This window comes from Neolamprologus brichardi, chromosome 14 (genome assembly GCF_056152115.1).
Source record: "Neolamprologus brichardi isolate AB-2024 chromosome 14, ASM5615211v1, whole genome shotgun sequence".
Classification (NCBI taxonomy): Eukaryota; Metazoa; Chordata; class Actinopteri; order Cichliformes; family Cichlidae; genus Neolamprologus; species Neolamprologus brichardi.
Window position 1 is genome coordinate 28584945 of NC_142117.1, and position 23343 is coordinate 28608287.

The 23343-nt window shown below is 40.1% G+C and overlaps 1 protein-coding gene across 10 annotated transcripts in view; it reads left to right on the top strand.

Moving 5' to 3' along the window:
- The first annotated feature begins 2331 nt into the window (after positions 1-2331).
- The window catches only part of synrg (synergin, gamma), a 43521-nt gene continuing 22509 nt past the window's right edge, over positions 2332-23343 (top strand). For 3 of the 10 annotated variants that reach the window (XM_035912371.2, XM_035912374.2, XM_035912376.2), the window contains exons 1-12: positions 2332-2393; positions 8163-8203; positions 10789-10925; positions 11374-11501; positions 14149-14254; positions 14358-14469; positions 15079-15492; positions 18090-18368; positions 19565-19645; positions 19743-19939; positions 20915-21172; positions 21255-21391. In XM_035912371.2, coding sequence (XP_035768264.2) covers positions 2359-2393; positions 8163-8203; positions 10789-10925; positions 11374-11501; positions 14149-14254; positions 14358-14469; positions 15079-15492; positions 18090-18368; positions 19565-19645; positions 19743-19939; positions 20915-21172; positions 21255-21391 — 1925 coding nt within the window. In that variant the 5' untranslated portion in view covers positions 2332-2358. The remainder of the gene's footprint in view (positions 2394-8162; positions 8204-10788; positions 10926-11373; positions 11502-14148; positions 14255-14357; positions 14470-15078; positions 15493-18089; positions 18369-19564; positions 19646-19742; positions 19940-20914; positions 21173-21254; positions 21392-23343) is intronic. The other 7 variants (XM_006801524.2, XM_006801525.2, XM_035912372.2 and 4 more) reach the window with 6 other exon arrangements.

The following is a 23343-nucleotide window of genomic DNA, read 5'->3' on the forward strand; positions in this document are numbered from 1 at the left end:
TAAACAAAGTGTGATGCTATGATACTGTAAAGCTAATACGTAACACTGCTATAATTTGTTTTTGTAGATTACATACGCTGTAAAATTACAAGCTACAGTACTTTACTGTAATCAACAAATTACTTACAGTAACTAAGGCCTATGCGAGGTATAGACCGTAAGATAATCCAAAAAAAAAAAAAAAAAAAACTTTACTCGGAAAATCAGACGCAGCCTTCGTGGGTGATAAGAATAAGTAGGTATACCTGTCCTACTAAACTGTACCACAGATAAAGAATCGCGTGCAGCTAACTGGCACAGGATCATATTTGCACACGTGACTACTTTCTCGTTTTTAATAAAATCTGAGATCTGGAATATGAACTTTATTTTTGTAATTTTCGAGCTTTAGAGATTACAGGTATTAAAGTTGAAGTATTTTCCTCCAACATGCAGTTTAATGATCACAACAGCTCACAGGTTTGTTTCTCTATGACAGGTTTTGTTTATGTGCCTTTGCATGTTCAGGTTCTCGCCTTAACAAAACCTCGACAAAGCTACACACTGACACCTGCTGGCAGAAAGTTTGTATTGCAACAACCAATATTAAACGTGGGAATTTGTTGCCCTGCATCAGTCCTCGCAGGTCGGCCTTCCGCTCCGTTCGTTTTGACCATCACAAAGGCGTCTTTATTTTATTTTATTATTATTATTATATTATTATTATTATTATTATTATTATTATTTAATTTTATTTATTTTATTTTTTTTTAGCATACACAAATAAGCCAACAGGGGCGATTCTAGGATCAGAGCTTTGGGGGTAAACTTTACTCGTCAGGATGACACTTCTTTCCCGTCTCTGTCAGTCCCTGCATCCTTAAATGTCTCCAGTTGTCCCGAGTTCTCTCTGACTGTCTGACTGTCTCCTTAGTGCATTTAAACCCCTGTTCCTCCCTGTCCCCGTCGTCTGTTGTCTTTGTCTCTGTTATCAGTCATCATAATTTTACCATCTCTGCGCAAGTCTTTCTTTATTAAATCATAAGATTCTTAAATTCATCAAGTCTCTCTGTGCCTGGGTCCTCGTCACAAAACATGACATCACCATTTTGTACATTTTAACACAATTCAATTCCCACATTTGTGAAAGAAAAGCAAAACACTTTTTAAAAAGGTCTGTAACAAAACCATCAAATCTGATAAAGGTTATTTAAATGCTACAACAGACTACTACTGCATAGAAGAATGGATTGGAATAAAACAAATACAAATCTAACCTTAATTACTGTGGGGGAAGGGGGGAGTAATGAATGATGCTCATAGTGGAAAACATTTAAAGCTGCTGTACAGAATCTTTGAAACAAGCTAGCTTAAAACATTTTTAGAATATAAACAGAGCACTCTGCTTCCCCTTACAGCTCCTCACTCCACCAGGGCTCTGTTTGGCACTTTCTGATAGTGCGCAAATGTGGTGCACATACTGTAGTGCAGTCATACAGACAACTAGATGGTCCAAAAGTTGGCCTACCTATTACTGGCTAAGGTTTTAGTAGAGTTGTGGCTGAACCACATAAAAATATATCATTAATTTTAATCTCCCCAATCAATTACAATGTTATGTTGGAATGTTGTTAAAGTGGGTCAAAAATGTTTCAACCCAGTTTGTGTTGCAGATTCTGTATAGCAGCTTTAATATAGGGAGGACACAACTTCCTGATTGTGTGAGTAAAATCAGGTTTTATTTCTTTGTCAGTTTAACAATTTCTGTTTTGCCTGTCACTGTTCCCTGTCTGTTTTCTTACTTGGTTCTTCCTGACCTTGTACTTTCTCCTCACGTTCCCCTCTTTCCTCTTTCCTTCTTTGGACTGACAATCATACACAAATAGAATGTATTCAATTAGATGAAAAAAAAAAATACATTAATATGAATTAAAAATACTATTAAGATAACTAATAATAAAGTCCTCTCTCAGTGTACTTTCAACCAAAAGGCAAATAACCAAACCACATGCACATCTAATAAAATATAAATATTGAAACACTGAACCACATTGATTGATGGATCATTTGATCTTACACTTTTTTTTACCTGAATGTGGCTCCTTTTTTTTTGTGAAAAAACTTCCTTATACCCATTACGAACTTGGCTGTCTCTCTGCACACACACACACACACACACACACACACACACACACACACACACACACACACACACACACACACACAATTCAGGAAAACAAATAGGCCAACAAAACTAAAAATTAGCCCTGCTATGAGCCGGCAAGTGTGCCTGACAGACTGAACTCAGGGCACCGAACGTCCCACATCACAGTCCTAAGTGGTGACGTCGTCTTCCTCTTAGTGACTGCTGTTATCAAGATGGCGCTGCGGCCAGGATCTGGGGGAGGTGGCAGGTATTTTAGCCATTTTAAACTGACTCATTTCAGGGGAAGTAATTTGTGCGTGAAACATTCAACCCCGACAGTCGCGGGTCTTCACATTTAGCCACGAGGACGCCCACAAATATCGCGATAAAGGCTGGCTTAGTTTGTCGGAGCAGGGAGATGAGATGAGATGGCTGGTGGTCAGGTGCCACAGCTAACGTTAGCTGGCTCCTTCTGCCTTTACCTGTCCATGTTCAGAGTGGACCAGACTAACTCCACGGTTTGGTCATATTAACAGATTTCACGCTTAAGTTATTCTGTGGTAGTCATAGTGTCCATTGCTCTCGGTCTCTGGTGATATAACTTGCTAGATGAATCTCTTGTAGCATTGCTAGGCAGGCCTGTGGATGGCTGGTAGGGACAGATATTTACACTTTCTCAGTATTATGTTTTCTGTTATTAGGGTTAGGGTATGGTAGTATGGTGTTGGCTATTTAGGAAGATAAAGCATTAGGACGTGAAGATTTGTGGGGAAGGGGTTGATTTAGTTAAGTTTTTGTCCCTGTAACACACCAAGCAGCAGAGACTCTAAGCCCTTCTTCAGGAGTCAGATTGCTCTAATAACTCTCTGCTGAATTACATAATCAGCCCTGTCGCACATGCATATTCCAGTAAGTAGCTGTAAATGGTGAGGAGATGTTCAGGTGTCTTATTAAAGCAGTGTGATGATGGTCTGCAGAGGAGATGAAAAGGCCAGCCTCATGATTTTTTCATAACACGAGCTCCAGCACCCTGAATAATAAATATATTCTGGCTACAAGGCTAGCCAGGTGATACTGATCTGACAGGTGAAACCAAAGCCCTCAAGACTGTCTGTGCCATTCTTTCACTGTGGTTGGTAAAGCCTCTACTGTATACTCTGGTAGATTTTGGGCTATTGTCATTTATGAGATGGGCCATGCTTAACTTTGACTTTGGAACTCTTTTTGTAAAAAAAAAAAAAAAAAAGTATCTACTTCCATGGTGCAGTGTGACTTTTTTATAATCAGTGGTCCCATTTGGTAAAAAACAATCTTGGAAACTTCAATCTTGGAAATCTTGGAAACTGAGTAGCTGCAAGAAATGACAACGTGGGTATGATAAAAGTAAAATGTACCTGAATGCTAAAGTGCAAAGCCAGGAAGTGAAGCCTGTTTGAGAATTCCAGCAACCTTTTGTAGTTTGTAGTAGGGCTGTTCGATATAACGATATATATCGGATGACGATATAAAAACGTCTATCGTTTCATTTTACGCTATCGTTTGTTTCGTGGTGTCGCAAAATAAACTGTTTACGGCAATATTTTTTCACCGTTTTGATGGTCACTGTAGTGGCTATATTAATTTCTTAAAGTTCTCTCTTTCTCTTATATTTAATATAACCACACTACAGACGGACAAGCGCCTGTTTTTATGCGTTGTGGTTAGCAACAACGACGGTAACACCATCGCATATCCGCTTATGTACCACATAAACCTTTCACAATAAAGCTCAAGATCCTGTTGAGACTTTTCAAAATAAACTGAATCACGTGAAAGAGCAGATTATTAACGGATGAGAAGTAAAAACAGAGCCGCCAGGTGCTAAAAAATAAACCTTAGACTCAAACGTTAGAACAGGCTTTTCCCCGCAGCACGCCGTGTAATAAATACTCACAAAGAAAACGGCGGCTGTTACAACTTATGTCTAAAAATGTATCGTTTCATGCATCGGTTAAAACACTCGACTCCAGCTACATGACGCGCAGCTGGAAACACTTCCCGCAAGTCGAGCTGCCCGAGATTCACAGAATTTACAGAAAATGTTATATTTTTGTGATTTATATCGTTATCGGAAGATAGAATTCTTATATCGGGATATGAGATTTTGGTCATATTGCACAGCCCTAGTTTGTAGGCTCCATGCAGATCCTCTGTTTTCAACAGGGCATGTGATTAGATACTTAATGAATGTCAGATGATATCCTGTGCAGAAACCATACTTTTTACGCCAGCTATTTAGAATATTTCTTCTTCTCTCAGCTGCTCCCTTTAGGGGTTGCCACAGCAGATCACCTACCTCGATCTTACTCTCGCTCTACCCTTCTCTTCTGACACACCAACCCTCTGCATGTCCTTCTCACCACATTTGTGAACATCCTCTGAGGTCTTTTTTATTTCCACCTGCCTGGCAGCTCCATATTCAACATCCTTTGTCTTTTTTATCCACTATCCCTCCCCTGCACATGTTCAAGCCTCTCTAACTTTGTTTCCAAACTGGACAACTCATGATGTTCCTGTATATGAGAAAGAAAATGATTAGTGCTTGCTTTTCAGAGTGCTTTCGGTTACTTTTAGTGATGCATTAGTTGTAAAATTCTGGGCCGATACCAATGACATTTTTCCTGCTCTGTTTATTCCCTCTGTTATGTCAAGAAAACAAAGAAATCTTCATTATACATGGATATCTAAAGTTTTTTTAAAAAAGGGCTTTCAGCTCTGAAATACAAATAATGACATTAAAATAAATACAACTGATAAATCAGTAAATAAGATAACATTTTCTGAGTTCAGTGGTGGATCTGTTGGCTAATATATCAGCCAAATGTCAATCAGTTGGCTGATGTATTCGTCCTACTTACCTCAGTTTTTCACTTAAAGCAAGTTTTTTTCTTGTTTTGATTAATAAACAGACCAAAAAGCAAATGCATTTCATTCAGTGACTGAGAAAACGATCAAATCCTTTCATCTGAGAACCAGCAAATGTTTTGCATTTTTTTTAAACTTTCCATTCATTGCATAATGAATCAGGGGACTTATGAAGTATCATAATTTAGTGGTGCCTTGATAACAAGATCGATACCAGTACAGATGTTTGATTATTTAAAATTCAGATGCTTTTTTTTTTTTTTTTTTTTTTTTAAAGAGAAACATTGGTTATTTTTTATTTATTTATTTATTTTTTTATAGTATTTATCCATGTTCTACACGATTCTTCTCAGATCAGCTGGTTGTGTTCAACATCATCACTCATAACACTGGTTGAAGGGTGTTTTTCCCCATCTCTTTATTTTTTTTCTTCCATTTTTACTTATCGGTAAATAGCTTCAGACAGCTAATAACAGCCATCCTATAGATTCATTGGCTCTAGCCATGGCAACGTTTTCCTACATAATAGCATCTATGGAAGCAACAGCATTAGCAGCGAATGAGGAAAAAGTGCATTTGGAGGCAGAAAATTGAGAATTTCTAGCATGTTTTTTTTGGTAAATAACAAAGCCCTAAATAATCAGTTGTTTGTAATTATATGCTTTAGATCTTTATGTAGCAGAAGTGGCAGGTCTATTAAAAGTAAGCTTTTCCTTTTTATAGGAGTGATTTTAAGTTTGCTCTCTATTCCTCTATGAGAGCAAATAATTTTAACAGTAACGACTCTGGCTGAAACTGTGCCTTCTGTCCCCAAGCATTTAAAGCAGTTTGATGGTAGCTATTAGATGAATCCAGACCTTTTACAAGGCTCAGGCCTGCCTGGTGTCCACAGCTGCTGTCGCCGCTTATCTCCCTCTATGTTAATCCACTCGGCCATGACCTCTGATTTGCTGAAGGATGGCAGACAGTAGTGCCGTCGTGCTCAAAAAGCTTTTTAAGCTGCAAATCTTCCAGTGAGCAGATGCGAGAATCTGAAACCCTCCGGTACTTGTCACATTACAACAGTATCCTGTGAGGGGAAACACTGGCTTCTTGCTTTTAGTTTAAATGTTTTTAGATGAACAGAGAAAAGAGGACCACTCATCAGCACCAAGAGTGCCCATAAATTCACATTAGTGTGAATTAAATGTGACAGACTCAGGAGGACTTGAACAAAGAGCTGTTGTGACTATGTCCCAAATCATAAATGTACAGTACTATGTTGAAGTTGAGCCACAGCAGGGCTGTAATTTCATGTACTACCATTTGGTAACACAAGATGGCACAGTGATTCAATTGAACCTTTTGTTTAAGCAGGCAAGTTATTAAGAGCACATCCATTTTAACAATGGAAGCCTGCAAAAGGCAAAACCTCTTGGAGAAATGGCTAACCCACACACCCACTGGTAAAACGGTGCCACCTGGTAGAGAAAGCTTTAGGTAAATTCTGCAGAGGGTAATTACAAAAAGTACCTTTAACCCTTAAAATAACAGATAATTTTGTCTCTTTGAAGTAAGCCCATGCAGACACCACATTTCCATGTTATCATATTGGACACTTCAGAGTTCCTCTTGCATTGGGAAAACTCAAAATTTCAAGGATTGTAATTGACCAGTTTTCTAAAGTGGGATTTAAATTACTCAAACAAAAACAACTTGTGTTTTTTACATGGACAGAAACACGAGGAAAATTCATAGACCTTAACTAAGGTAACAGTTGTGTCTGTGTGCGTACTCCCTCCCCAGAGGCCCGTTTTGTGTTGGAGAAAACCTATAACTCCAACGGACAAGTAGCACCACCTGATGAATATATATGGTTTGCTCTCTGCCAGCTCCCGAGGGAAATATGTGGTTCTTAAGCTGCTAAATGCTCCACTGGGTTTGCTGGCTAGTTACTAATTGTGTTTCAGATACAAGGAAATATGAGGGTTCTCCGGCTGGTTAGATAGTGCTAGTGAATGAAGATATTTGGAAATTGTAATGACTCTGTGAATAATGATAATAACGAATAACGGACAGGGTTAATCGATAAAGAATAGTTGCAGTCGTCGTGTTTACAAGCCTGCATTATGAGCCAGTGCCTGCTTTCTGTGACAGTGATCTCTCTGCTTCCCTTCTGTCAGCACAGTTGTCTCAGTTCTAAAGTTATCAGTATTATATTGTCAATGACGGCAATAGTGATGATCACATTAAACTGGGAATCGTTGGAAGCAGAGGCCCGGCTGGCTCTGTCTTCTGTTTGTTTCTGCATCAACGCTTCCAGTCTGTGAGTTGTAGTAAGTTATTTGACAAATAGCCGAAGGCCTGTGTGGGTTGGCTCCGGCGAGGGAGAGACTTGGCCGACTCGTAGAAAGACTTCCTCTGATTATTTCTTAAAGGCCTGTTTCTCAGCACAGCGACAAGAGTCCAAGTCGCCTGCAGAAACTTGCCCAGCCATCTACCCTCCTGTTTATCTGGCGTGAACGTTGCTCCAAAGGATCTGAGGGGTTCTTTGTGAATAAGCCTCAGCTGCTTCGAGTCTGTAGAACAAAACTGCGTCTGCTTGTTGATGTCACTGTCATCAGCAACACACTTTTATCGCATCCGTGTTTAATTTTACCCGTCGGCTTACAGGAGCGTGTTACTGTCATCTGAAGAATTACAGCAACAGGATTCAGATTTGACGCAAGAAGGAAGGGAAGGCATTTTCAAGTTGTTTTGAGGAGCTTGCAGTTTTACTTTTTTATATTTTTGGTTCTGTTTTGTCATCTCAAATGAGATCAGTATAAAATGGAATAAAATTAAACTGAAGGACCACATGAAACTGAAAAAATGGACTGATTTGTACAACTCACAGCCTCTCAATCTCATTTATTGTCAAGCAAACATGGCGTCACATCTAATTTCACTTATCTCTTCCACGTCAGTTGTGTTATTATAACGGCTGTTGATTTTAAAGGGTATTGTTGCAGCTAAGTGACAACAAGAGTCATCTGCTGCTATAAATGTTCAGCAGGGGACTGGGGAATAAAAAGGCCACATAAATGAAGGCTGTTTTTAATTTCAGCCTCAGTTTGAATCTCATAATCTGTGTTTTTCTTTTTTATTTCTTTAGTTTTATGTATCCTGTTGGAGGAGGCTTGGGACCGCCGCAAGGTGAGTCATTTTGCAGTGAATATTACCGCTCTTTCCCTCCAAACAGTTTGTGTAAATATATTCAGCTGAGGAGATGGCACACAAATGTGTTTTGTGTGAATTTGAATGGGATCATAGAATATTGCTTTTTGAAGCAAACTGTCAGGATATTGCACTTTAGAATGTAAACATTGTTTATTTTGACAAATGTTACTAGAAATCTTCATTTTATATAAAGTGGATATTGAAATACTGATTTTCTAACAAGTACGAGCACAATAAGAGTCATTCTTCCCTCGATGTAATCAGTCACACAAGATGTGATCAAAAGTTTCTCGGCTATGTAAATAACTTTAAAAAGTTTGGCTCATCTCCTCTTCAGTGTCGCCTTCTTTGGCAGCCTTGTACTCTTCTGAAAAAGGCTAGGAACTGAATTAAACTTAAATTTAAGTTATGATTACAAAACAAAATAATTTCATCCACTTTCTCTATAGAGCTGTTTGTTTTTTTTATTGTGCTATAATTCAAACGCACTCCGTTCCTTTGCAGTTTGTAGTTTTTGCTTAGTTGACTAAAACAGAGCTTCTCTTTACCAAGATCCATATATGAAAAGAGATGAAGAGTAACCCTGGATTGCTCAGGGTCTGTCACCTGGTCCACTTTCAGCACTATGACGCATTTTAGAACATAAATCCACTCCCAACATGTTTTTAAGTTCAGTAAATTAATGTTTAAACTACAGTATTGACCATAATAGTTGTGATTATGATTGTTGCTTTAATCGAGTGCTTGCTCTGGTGATTGAACTTTGTGCGCTTGTTTTGCTCCCCTGTATCAAACATCAAGCCTTCAGCTTTCATTTGGGGAAGAGGGTGAAGCCAAATCTGGGTTGGGAGAGAAAAATAAACCAAAATGCAAAATGAAATAAGAGGAATGATGAGGAACATGCTGCAAGCATGCTCCTCTTTAGTGCTAAAAGGAACATGGGAGGACAGCCTAGTAGGGGAGATAGGTTGGCTTTTGACGTTAACTTTGATTGTTTTCGTCCTTTCCTTTTAGTTATTGGTCCTTGCAGTTCTTGGGCATATGAGGATCAGTGAGGATTCGGCACATTGCAGCTCATATCTTTGTTACAATGCTCAGCACTGAGCAACGCAGGTCTCAGATGTACCATCATTTAGCTGTGGCTGCTCGTCCTACTCAGACTGTTGGCTTTACAGTAACGCCTCCAGATAAACCACGCATGCACTGGTGGGACGAGCGTCTCTTAGGGGTCATTATATGCTCCTGTTAGCAATGTCATTTTAGTCCAACAAATTAGAATGTGCACAGTCTCCCAGACAAGCCATTTACACAGCCCAGTTGAGCCCTAACACGGTGAATCATCTGGAGGCTCCAGTCGGAGCTGGCTGCTCAGCTCTGGTTGTCAGCTTACGTGGCGTCTCTGAAAATAAACACACACTTTTCCAATTTTTCTTCCCCCAATCCTCTTGTTTTGCTCCAAGTTGTCACAGTAGTCACCAGAGAAACAGATTTGGCTGTTGCAAAGCCTGTGTCTTTTTCCAGCTGTCGGAAGAAATGGTAATGGATTTGCAATACTGAATTATGACCGGCCTCTGGAGGCTTTTGTTTTTTCTTTTTCTTGATAACTTAAACTAAGATAAGTAAGTAAATACATTTTATTTCTCCCAATAGTTTGTAAATTCTTCATTATAGCAGTAAAAACATTAAACGCAGCCTATAACAGTGTAGCTTAATAAAATAAAACATGACCAAAATGAGCTCAATAAGGAAAAATTTACACAAAGGAAAGGTGCAGAGTTAAATGGACATACAGTACATTTTTAAAAACACAAGAATTCCCTGTAAAAACCTGAATGTAAAACAGGAAGAAAAAATTAATAAGAAAAAACAGATTAACTTATTAAACTTGTAATAAATTATTATAAAGAAACCAAGAACTTTATTTATACCAAAAGTTGGGAAGTTACCGTGTTTCAGCAGCCAATAAATCCAAGCACTCATTTGTATTATTAAAAAATTACACTAAATAAGGAGCTCAGATAAAAAATTAAATAAATAAAAAATGAAGAGCTCGATAAATCAGACTCCATATTATTTTGCGGACGTCTCACATTCCCCATGATGATTGCGGGAAGACCCCCAAATCTACTGTTTTCTATGTAGCTTCTCCGGTCTTACAGGCCTTGCTCCGGGCAGTAAAACTGTCAGTGCAATCAGCTGGTGAAGATTCTCTGTTGGCAAGAGAGTAATATGAGGAAAAACTACCAGAAGGCTTGTAAAAATTGACTTTACAAGACCCGTGGATCAAAAAAAGTAGCCAAATCAACTTTACATGAATCACACTGAGTAAAATCAAGGCTATCAGTTAATAAAACCATTAAAATAAATACAAAACAGTATCAATGGAAACTGCATCTCAGTATGGTACCAGGAAAAAATGCAATGTAAAAATTTGAATGTAATACAATAAAAGAGAGTAAAAGAAACTCAATAAATTCAGTAAAGCATAATAAACATGTTACACATAGAATATTTTAACCATGTCTACAGTATGTGATAACAGAGTGTGTGTGTTTCTGCAGGCATGGTACCCATGCAGCAACAGCAGCAGCAGCAACAGCAGGGCTTCCCCATGGTTCCTGTCATGCAGCCTAACATGCAGGGCATGATGGGAATGAACTTTGGAGGCCAGATGCCCCCAGGTGCCATCCCTATGCAGGTCAGCGCTATTTCTTATATGTTGTGCTTGATTCTGTGTTTGCATGTGTTTTTTGGGGGGTGGGGGTCAAATTAATATTTCCCTGAGGATTTATTTATGTATTTATTTATTCTCTTGTAGTATTTTGAGTGAACTTGCTAATTTGGCTGCATTTGGTGCATACATAGTAGTGAAACACTGCTGTATTGATTTAACTGATTTCACTCATGTGGAAGGCTGGCTTTACAGCTCCTATTGAACTCATTTGCTTCCATGTTAATCTCTCCACAAACAGTTTTAAACACCAGCACATTAACAGGAATTTATTGTTGCCTGGTGATGTTTAACAAGACTTTAATCCATTAACATTTTGCTTTCCCTTGGTTAAAGCATTTGATAATCACACGAGCGGAGCAGGAATGCTAAATAGTTTGTTGCATGTTTTTTTGGGGGGGTGGGGGTCTAACAGGGTGGAATGGCGATTGGGATGCAGACCCCTGGGATGCAGTTCTTGGGTCAGCCACAGTTCATGGGTATGAGACCAGCAGGACCCCAGTACACAGCTGACATGCAGAAACAGATGGCTGAAGAGCACCAGTAAGTCATCTTTACACCTCCATTATAATTCCTCTTTGTGTACATCAAGTTTAGGTAAGCAGCTAGCTTAAAAAACAGTGCAGTGGAAAATAAACTTCCCTTTATTACATTCAAATTTTCTGTCAACTTCAGTTCCTGGTTACTTCTCATACTTTTTAATAGAGCCTTAGTGTCCAAATTAGGTAATTTTTTTTCCAAATACACTGAAAGATCTGAGTTTACCATCTGAGAGCATTCTGCTACTTTTTAGGACGTATAATCCCCCAAACCCTAACCCACTAACCCTGTAAAGCCTCTTGGATTAGCTGGAAAATTCATTATCACAAAGCTGACAACATAAAGTTAGGTGATTTTTAAAGCTCTTGAAAAATGGACTTCTTCAACATCTTCTCACAGCACAGCAGCACTCCAAACATCTTAAAGAATATGGGTGCTGGGTTGGGTTTTAATCATGTGTTGTTGCTTATTTTACTGGAGTAAAGTGTCTAAATGCGTCTTTGAGCACTGCAAAAGAAACCACACTTTTCCCTGCACTTTAGTTTACTTATTTATTTTTTGATTTCTAAATGTTTAGATTTGTGTGACTGTACACTTGAGAGATTGGTGCATCTTTAAATGCGATGTCTGCACGTTACATTTAAAGGAACCAAGTGAATCCTTGTTTTATGTCTCACAAGTACTATTTTAGCCCCAAACTGTAGATTGTGCAGTCACTGTTGGTCCTCAGTGGATGAGTCCTAATAACCTAGATGGTCCCGTTGACAAGTTGACATTTGTGGTTTTAAATGAAATGTCACAAAAACTCTTAGTTGGACTGCCATGACATTTGGTTCACAGATTCATGTACCCGTCATGATGAATTATAATCAGTTGATGAACTTTGCATTAAAGGCCACCAGGGCACAGTTTAAATTTGTCCAAACACCTGTAAAGCTGATGACATTCCCAGCTGCCTCAGCTGTACTGTATGTAGTGCTAATTAGTGCATGTGAGCGTTTGAAGAAGAAGAATATGAAGCAAGAGAGTAGTAGAGAGAGGAGGAGGGCAACCGGGGGGGAGTAGCAGTCAAACATACAAATAATCTTGTCTCACTAAAATGAATACACAATACAGGATATTAACATGTTGGCTTCATCTTTATACATTCAAATAAATTCATTTTCAATTCAAATTTATTTATAGTCGTGTCAAAAAGTGGTTGCTCCCTTTCTGATTTCCTTTTTTTTTTTTGGATACTTAAATGTTTCAGATCATCAAACAAATTAAAATATAAAGATCATGCACGTAAACACAAAATGCAGTCTCTAAATGAAGGTGTTTATTATTAAAAGGAGAAAAAATCCAGACCTCCATGGCCATGTGTGAAAAAATTATTACCCCCTAAACCTTATAACTGGTTGGGCCAGTGTTAATAGCAACAACTGCAATCAAGCATTTGCGATAACTGGCAGTGAGTCTTTTACAGCCCTGTGAAAGAATTTTGGCCCACCCATCTTTGCAGACTTGTTGTAATTCAGCCCCATTGGAGGGTTTTCAAGCATGAACCGCCTTTTTAAGGTCATGCCACAGCACCGGATAAGATAGCTTATCACAGTTAATTCATGATTTAACAAGGTGGTGGCAGTCACTTTTTCTGACAGAGCCATGTAGGTTTTGGTTGTTTTTCCCCTTAATAATAAACACCCTCATTTAGAAGCTGCATTTTATGTTTACTTGCATGATCTTTATCGAATATTTAAATTTGTTTGATAATCTCAAAGATTTAAGACAAAAAATTTTAATTCAGGAAGGGGGGCAAGGACTTTTTCACACGACTGTATATAGCGCCAAATCACAACAACATTGATCTAATTTATGTTGTCAGGAAAAAACGTGCAATACGTCAGGTTGGCCTTTATTGCTTGTCTTAATGGAGCACTGTGTCCAAGTACAGCCTCACAGACCACACGGCTAATGTGTCTTGTGGATTTGATCCTTTTAAGATTATTTTCCAGAACAAAAAACTAACACACTGAATCAGTTTAAGCACCAGGGCTGCTGCTCTTAGCTGACACCTGATCTGATAGCTTTCTGGTCCTCTTCTCCATTAAAATAAATAAATCATTATTTTTTTTATAGATCCCCCTTCTCTTTTTTAGTAAGATGTTTTATTTTCATAATTTTCTGTCAGTTAAATCTGCCCATTGTATCTCAATACTAAAATATAAATATGACAGTTTTCAAAATTTTGCCTCTGTACACCATCGCAATAACTCAAGAGATGATTAAAGTGTATAAAGTGAAGAGTTTCAGCTTTACTTCAAGGCTTAGGAATTTAAATATTATTTGTGCTATTTTTTTAAGAGCATAACTTTGTAATTATAGGTTTGGATTTGCGTTTCCCTTCTTTCTCCTCTCAGGCAAAAATGCAGAGAAATACTTAATCCACAAGTTTATATGTAAAATGGTTAAAGTGATAAAATGTAAGTCTAGCTATAATAAGATAAGTAAACCGCAGAATGAACCGAATGAACTGAGAAATGTTGAAACGTTTTTACAAACTTCCATCAGACAACACGAACCTTCAGCTGCCGTTTTAACAAGCTTCCTTTGCGCTCATCCTTCTTAAGAGTCATATGTATTATGCTGTACTCTTCTTGCCCTTTAGAAAACGTCTGGAGCAGCAGCAGAAAATGCTGGAGGAAGACAGGAAAAGAAGACAATTTGAGGAGCAGAAACAGAAGCTGAGGCTGCTCAGCAGTGTCAAACCCAAGGTGAGCCTCTCTCCACATGTCGTTCTCCTTGTTTTTTCTGGCATGTCCACTGCTCGTTTTACTGACCCTCTGAACTCTCGATACCCGATTGTGCTGCGCTCAGACGGGGGAGAAGAGCCGCGATGACGCCTTGGAGGCAATCAAAGGCAACCTGGACGGTTTCAGCAGAGATGCAAAGATGCACCCCACTCCATCATCTCAGACCCAGAAGCCAGGTAACTTAGCACTTGGAGTTAAAAGTGTTTTCTGCTAAAGCTTCTTGCTTAAAAAAACCCTATAATAACTGAGTGATAGCTGGTCAACCAGACCACTGTTTAATATTCTTTACTTAACTCACCCCTGTGTATTTGAGGAAATTTTGGAGATGCATTTAACAAATACACCGCATCTTGTGCAGTGCTTCCCGACCTTTCTGAACTATGAAACCTAGCAGTATTAACTTGCTGCTCCATGTTGCCAGTTTGAGATCTGATTTAAGGACACTTTTGAGTATAAGTTTCATTTCTGTAATACTATAACCTGCATCAATCATCTCAAGGCTCCTTATAGATTTATCAGTTTCTCCTGGGTGCAGACTTCTGCTTCAGCTGTTGGAATCTGTACAAATGTTGAGGTTTTGAAAATGAATAATCAGAAATCCATCTAAACGACATGTAGTAAATCTGAATATAAGTTAAGTGTTCTTCAGTTTGCAGATCTACAATTTCTGCTCTTGCACAAAAAGTCATTATCTCACTCTTGCACTGTGCAGCTCCGAAATCATCTTCCATTGTAGTGTGTTTGTCATGTGCTGTGCCATCATCATTATTTCTTCATTTTTGCAGACTCATCGCCATCACACCCGTCTGTCACTGCTCCCTCCCTTCCCCCAGCTATGTCTGAGGATAACGATGACTTTAGTGACTTTCAGGGCCCCGTCGATACCCCCACATCGTTCCCTTTGCCCCCCTCCTCATCCTCTTCCTCCTCCACCACCACTCCCTCCAGCTTCGGGTTCTCCTCTCAGGCCCAGCCTTCATCCTCTGCCCCCAACATAGGTTTCTCTGAGGACGATGACGAGTTTAGTGACTTTGTTCAGGGACCTGTAAACACTTTCCCTTCTGCCAACTTCCACCTCTCCTCTCAGTCGCAAGTCCAATCGACTTTTCCACCCTCACAATCCCTCCCCTCTTCTGTGTCCATTCACACTGACACCCAACACTCTGCTGTCAGCACCAGCACCCAGTCTGCATTTCAAGGTAACTCTTCTCTTGCTTTGTTCACACCTCCCCCTCCCATCCCTCTAATTTGCCCTTTTTTCCACCTAGTTTGGAGGAATTTTTTACATTAGTGATTCTTTTATCACTGATGCTGAATGCTTTTACTGGTAACCCTGGATGATGGGTTCGTTTTGACCTGCATTAATGTGTGAGAGCATGCATCTAGCTAGACCAGCAGATGACCTCAGTACTCAACACTAAAGGGTAAACAAGGATGCATAATAAATAAGGAATACTGTTGAAAATGACTGTTTCTCAGTAGGTTTTTCCCCATGCAGTAGTTGCGTTTCCTTTTGATAGTGAATTTATGATTTGTGCACTGGTAGGGGACTGTCATGTCATTTGTCATTTGCCCTGTAATCTCTGGGATGAGCAGCTGCTCTGTGACAGCTTTCAGTCTCAGACTGTGAATGACAGGACGCAGAGATCACCTTCTGTCCAGAGCAATTCAGCAACCCTCCGTCCAGTGTCATCCTTGATTCTCTGAGACATCTCTGACCTAATTGTTTAGCATCTGGAATAAGCAGATTAGATGGCTGATGGAAAGATTGCCTCTGATATTAAGAGACCTGAGGAATTTATCTTGCAGTGTCTTTGTTGAAATTCAGTCAGGTAACATTTCTGTTTAGGGGGCTGTTTACAAATGATCTCATTTGCTTTTTTAAAAAAATCTTATTTCCAACAAATAACACTAAATAAAATCTGATACTTGGCTTCTTACGCAATTTCTGAAGAAAGGTTTGGTTAAAAAGAAGAATATATTGGTACCCCTTGAGAAAGGCTGTACTTTGGGTAATAATGGTTAAAGTGCCTGCTGTTATCAGCTCAAGAAAAAGATCTGTCACTGAATTTGTTAGTGTGCTTTTGTATGTGGGATTTTGTGTGGTTTTTGGGTAAATCTCCTTAAAGCTTCTTAAAGAAGCCCTGTGGAGTTCTCTAGAGGAACAAAAATTACATTTCTGTTCAGTCTTAGTCATGGCATGTTACTGCAGCTTGTTATAAGTGCAGCAGGGAATCATCTGTGCATGCATGCATTCATCATGCCCATTCTGAGTGTGCATGTGAGAACACATTGGCTGTGTCCCATTTCAGGGTCTGCACGCTTGAAGTACGCGCACTACGCGTACTACGTACGGTGCGTACTATAAGTACGAGAAGTGCGGAAGTGAGAGGCTTGTGAAATGGGACGGTATATGCTTCGTCGCGCTGTTCAGGTTGCCTAGCAACCATGATACTAACCGCAAGACAAGTTACATACAGCTTTGTTTGACAGAAATGAAGGAGAAAATTGTTTTGTTGGTCATTCATTTTTGTCATGACATCACTTTGATTAGTTGAGTATCTGAGGCTGAGACCACAGGACTGTAAAACATGATTCAAGGGCTTCATTTCTGTACTGAACAGTTATTTAAAATTAGCTAGTAAATAATAATTAGTTAGTATTAAATATAATATGCCCAATATCATAGTATTGTCAGATTATTATGATATATATATATATATACATATATATATATATATATATATATAATCTATATCACTGACTTTCAGCTTGTTGTGTTTGTGGATATATGACTGACTTTAATTATCCATAAAATCATCAGATTCTCTGTAAGATTAAGGTCGACTATATGTATATTTAGAAGTAGAGGCTTTAAAACCAAGTTAATGCTGAAAGTACAAACATCACTAGTGTCACATAACTTTGCCGACATGTGGCCAACAGCAATGTTTTAATGTTCTTCATTATTAAACATTCGCACATGAATAAGTGACGTCATATTCAGTACTTACTTTTGACAGTTCACTCTTCAGCCGCTCCCTTCTGCCGTATTTTGCGGCAAAATTATCCACACCCACCGCTGCGCTATGAATTGTGGGATATATGGGACCACGAAGCGTGCACCGGACCACGCTTGATATTTGGGGAAATCGACGGCGCATTTGGAGTATGCATTTCAAGTACACTTCGAATTGGGACAGCCGTCGTCGCATGGCGGTGACGTAACCGCACTTAAAATGCGTACTTCAAGCGTGCAGACCCTGAAATGGGACACAGCGATTGACAAACAAAGTTGGACCAGATATTAGTTAGTTGATGTTGGATTGCACTGGGTTGCAAATAGTTAAGTTCAGTTAATGCCTGTTAAGTAGTTATGTGTCCTGCCACCTGCATGATCTACCCAACGGCTCCCATACCTAAAGCACAGTAGTGGTTCAGTAGTGCGAATGCTTTTGAGGTGGACTATTTCCTGCCGTATGCTACATGCGGAAAAGGAAAACTGTGGAAAGTATTCCAAAATTGTCAGCTGTTTATGTTTGAAAACAGCTACAGGGAAGAAGCACAATAATGCTACAAGACGCCTGAACCATGATTAGCAACCTTTTATAACTGCTACTGACTGCTTCAGTCTTATCTTACATATCAGATCTCAAACACAAATCTTTAAGTTATAACATAAATCTACTAAAGCATCCCTAATTTCATTTGCAAATTAAGCCTATAAATAGATGGGTTAAGTGTGCATTGTTGCTAGTATGTGTTAAAGAAGCTTGTTCCTCATCCACCCCTCTAGGCCCATCCCTGGAAGAGAAGCTGTTCTCCTCCTGTGATCTCACAGCTGATAAGACTGCGCAGGTTAGCTTTAAGTCCAAGCAGAGTTTGGCTGAAATGACTCCTAGAGCTAAAGTTTCAGCCCAGTTTCAGCCCAGTACTAAAGCGAGGAATTGGGCCGCGGCCACCGAGGACTTGAGCTCTGTCTTCGTCACAGAAAAGCCACCAGAGGCCCCGGTACCAGCGCCCAAACTCCCCCCATCAGCTGCTGGCGCATCTCCTCAAACCAGTAGTGACAGTGGTGAGAGAAGTACCCGTTCACTGGACTTCATAGCTGCTGCTTCTCTCTTGCTTTGCAGCATTAACACACAATCAGGGTGGTAGTTCTCTTTCTGTCCTTGGGAAATATTTTCATTCTTTCTAACCCTGACAAAATAATTGTATGCCTCCTCTGGCAGTTTAATCTCCTCTATCTCTTTGGGTTATAATTGATTTATGCTAGATCCTGGACTGGGCATCCTACTGTTGTAGCCTGCGTGCTGTTAAATGAAATCAAGTTTATATTTTCTTCGCTGTTGAGGTGACGATGTCTTTGAGGTGCCCTTCCTTGTGTCTTTCCATCGTCTCCTAAATCTCTGCTCCTATTTCTGCCTGCTTTATACCTCTGTCTTGTTAGCGGGGCTCTCTTATGTCACTGCTCCCTGCACAGACTGTGGAAATGGACTGTGTCTGTCAAGGTCCTTGGGTGATACCTGCTGACTAAATAAGCCGCCGTCTGTTCACTCACTGTGTAACACCCTCTCAGAGAACGACCTCTGGCGCATGCTGACTGCTTTGGTTTAACAGGGATGCGCATGGATTGGCAGGTGCCACTGGGGCCCAGCATAATCCAAGGCTGATTGTGCATGCTACTCTGCTACTCCTTTGTGCTGTTATTTGTTTGTCTGTGTCCGTGTCCTCCGCGTCATCAGGGGAAATATTGTGGCTCATCACGGGGACCAGGGGAGATTTGTAATAAGATTCATTTAACTGCTCAAGACTGATGGAAGTATTATGTGCAAAGTGGGTGTCTGGGTAAACACCTGCCTTGCAGACAGAGTGTCAGGGACTCGAAATGAGCCATAGCAGTTTACTGAAATGTCTGGTTGTCTGTTTTCTAGAAAAGAATAATTTAGGTCAATGTCAGCTGTTAAATTATATTTTTAGTTAGTTTTTCTTACAAGGCAATTGCCTCTCTCCTCTCTCCTTGAAGCTGGAAATGACTCACAGACTGATTTATAGATGTCTGATGTGGCAGGGCGTTTGTGATTCAGTGCAGGGGAGCGTTACAGCTGCACCGAGCCTTCCAGACATCAGGTGTATGATTTTGTCGAGTTCGATATGAGCAGGGCTCAGCTGCCAAGAGACTTGGCAGATCGTAAGCCTGGACAAGACTTTTGCTTCAACAGCTAATTGTGTGTCTGTGTGTATGTATATGTGTGCTTGTGCTTCTGACAGCAGGTGTTGGTGTGTATCCACAACAAGAGCACATTCAGACCATGCTGCCCGCCTGGGTTTACAACGACAGCCTCGTCCCAGGTAAACGTTTACTCTCAAAAACATCCAGTTTAATGTTCAGACGACAATATGAAGAAATGACACGAATTGCAAAAACGTTTTGTTTTTCTTTTCCCAGAAATGTTCAAGAAGGTTCTTGAAATCACCATGACTCCGGCAGGGATAGACACAGCCAAACTCTACCCGATATTAATGTCATCAGGTCTTCCCAGGGAAGCACTCGGGCAAATCTGGGCATCAGCCAACCGCACAACACCTGGCATGCTGACCAAGGAGGAACTTTACACTGTACTTGCACTAATTGGGGTGGCGCAGGTAATCACTGAAGTCAAAACAAATTATCCACTTAGAACAACTCCACTAATCATCTCCCACAGCTTCCGCAGAGCCTCGCCATAAACTCCTCACTAAAATTAGCTGGGCTTAGTTCAAAACGGAGAGAAAAGAAGCGGTGCTGTGACTCAGCCCGCGGCCTGTGAAGCGTTATAAGTCCAATATATGGCTGAGTCCCCATCAACCAAGTTTGGCAGGAGGCTTCTTATCACGCTCAGCCCGGGCCTGTCACCACCACCCCTGGGAAGATGCAAATCTTCAGGCAGCTCACGAAACACTGCATGCCTCCGCTTCCATGCGAGGAATAATAAGACACCTTTGGTGATGTAAATCTTCAAGAAGCTTAAAACACAAGCAAAACAAGGTGCATTCTCTAGTGAGGTGGAAGAAAGTTTGAGTCTGCTGGTGACATCTGTTCAAAAGGATTGTGTTGAATAATTTATATATAAACGTTAGTCCTTGGCCGAGTTCAGTGAATACAGAAGGGCTATAAAATTTTAGGGTTCACAATGATCCGTGTGCCCTGATACCTTTTGTGATTTAACACATTAACCCCCCCCCCCCCAAAAAAAAAATGCAGCCAAATAAAACTTTGAAACATCTTACAGGCTTTGTTTTGTATTTGTCATTGTCAACAGTCCTCATGAAAAGACTCAAACTGACTCTGTTACTCTCACTCACTTCTTCACCTTATCTGTGGCTTTCAACCCGAGGCTTTTTTGCAGTCACGGATACATAACTCCATTTTTTAGAAAGTTAAGGTAGATTCCAAAAAAGCTGGGCATCACTGCTTTGACAAACATTGCACACAAAGCGTTTGTTGAAGACTGCTTTGATTATATCTGCAGCTGCAGGACAACGATTTCATCATGTTTTAATATGCTTTTGCACAACAGCTGAGCTCAGGGGGACCTGCTTCGCTTAAATATTGTTTGTTGTGTCCTTCCTTACTTTCAGAGTGGCCTCCCGGCAATGAACGTGGAAATCCTCGGCCAATTTCCTTCTCCTCCCGTGCCGAACCTGCCGGCTTTGGCTATGGCCATGGCCCCTGTCATGCCTCAGCACCAGCAGCCCATGATGACCCAGCCCCCGGTCTCCATGGCCATGCCCACAGCAGCCCCGCCACCAGTCATGCCTATGACACCGGCAGCATCGGCTCAGCCACCCACAAACACAAATTTCATTGCCAGTTTCCCTCCAGCACAGGTATCACAGGTATGCTCAGTTTCTTATTTTCCTGCTGTCGATCACCTCACTCACTTCACTCACTTCACTCTCCAACATGATGTTTGTGTAGGGAACCAAAGCCGATGACGATGACTTCCAGGACTTCCAGGAAGCTCCAAAGGCAGGAGGAGACCAAGCTTTCTCTGACTTTCAGGGGGAATCGGGAGGAAGCTTCCCTACTACCATTGCACCACAGCACCAAAACAGGTACAGGCTTGTTGATGAAGACAGTGAGTCTGCCTTTTTTTCCAGGCTTGTATAAATACGAGCATTTTAAGAGCTTATATGTCCCTAATTATAAGCTACAATAAATAAGATTGGGTATTTCTTATTCTAGCTCTCTCTCATTTTGCTTTCTGTGCTGTAAATATTTGCAGAGATGAGCATCAAATATTCAGCCCTAGATGATTATTTATAGCTGACTCATCCTGCATAATATTTGTACTTCTCATTGTCTGTCTTACAGTCAGACGCACTGTCTCAATATCTTGTAATAACCTCCTCAGAATAGGAATGAGTTTGGGTCATCTACTAATGAATTCATTTCAGTGGACAGTAGATAAGCTCGTTTCTTTATATTACTTCTTTCCGAGCCCTTCTGGAGCAACCGTGCCTTCAGTGAGAGGAAGCTGAAAGGCAATTATCCACTGAAAGACAACGAGAAAGCAGAATTAAAGTATCTGAAATCTAAGTGGCATTGGCGTTTTATGATTCGCTCCTATTTCGCAGCTGAAAAAATGCAGTCCTGACTGTTTCATCAATGTAACAAGAATTCCCCGCAGACTGAGATTGCTTTCTAATTAAATGAGAGGCTGAACAGCTCATATTGGGCTGCCAGCCTGAACTGGCAGCCATAACTTACTGTCGGATGTCTTACAGAAAAAGCGCTTTGAGGAAACTAATATTCACTGAGTTTAACAATTTCCCTAAGCCCCTGATTTGTCTGTTTTAGCAGATGATCAGGCATAATGGTCATCATATTTCTTGCTTTTGGCCTGTATTAAAGCATCCTTCACTTTCAGGAATAGTTTGGCATTTTGGGATTATGCTGGTTTGTTTTCTGTTGTGTTGAGAAGACTGAAGCCACTTTCTTGGACTGGCTCTTTCATCAGTTGACTGAAGTCTGTCAGCAGCAGCTCTTAAGCTCGCAAATAAACCAGTCTGTGCAAAAAAACGGAGGTGTAAAAATATGTTTTGGGTTTCAGTGGTTGATCATGCATCTCAGGTTGGACTGTTAACGTCCTGGAGTCTTCAGTGGGTGCAAGACAGCACAAACCCTCTAAATCAGGGGTGTCAAACTCAAATGTACAGTGGGCCAAAATTTAAAACTGGAACAAAGTCGCAGGCTAACATTAATATTTATTGAAAAAAAAAATCTTCCTCCAGATATAAGAATGAATCTTTTCTTATGGACTTAAACAAGTTTTGCTGAAAAGCTGAATATGGAACAAGCAAAGCTTAATACTAAACAATATATATATTAGCTGTATAATACCAGTAGGCCAGCTCTAATAGTAATTTGGTATGGCTTCCCGCGGGCCAGAGTTTGACACCTATGCTCTAAATGAAATTAAATATAAAGTGGTAATTAACGAGTATCAAAGGGACTGGAAGGTGTTTCCTTTTCACGCTAAACAAAACTAGCTCGCTACTGAATGGCCTGAATATTAGGAGACAGTAAAAGAAGTATTATCAAAATCTTTTTTAGACCTAAATCAATATAGGATTTTTAAGACCAATACCGATATTTGGCAATTTTTAAAAACTGGTATATCACTATATTTTTTAATATAACATAGCTATTTAAAAGTAATGTTGCTCTAGTGTTACAACAAGCCACGGATTACTTATTTACACTCTGCTTGGATCAGCTGCTTGTTCTTTGTGGCATTCCAAACATGGGCTGCTAACACGCAGTCCAGTACATTTTGTCCAAATTAGTAAAACAAGATATAAATACTTTTGTTGGTGAGCTGGATGTGAGACAGTGGGCATATATTTTTATTCCTAAGCAGAGCTACCTTCTGCCTGCCCAGTGGCCTTAATGGATGAAAGGACACCAAGAGCTTGTAACAAAAGAAAAAAAAAAAAAGCTGTTTCTCTCCAAACTTTGTGAATCCAGGGCAAACGTTCAGCTCAGGCAGCTTATAGGGATTAAA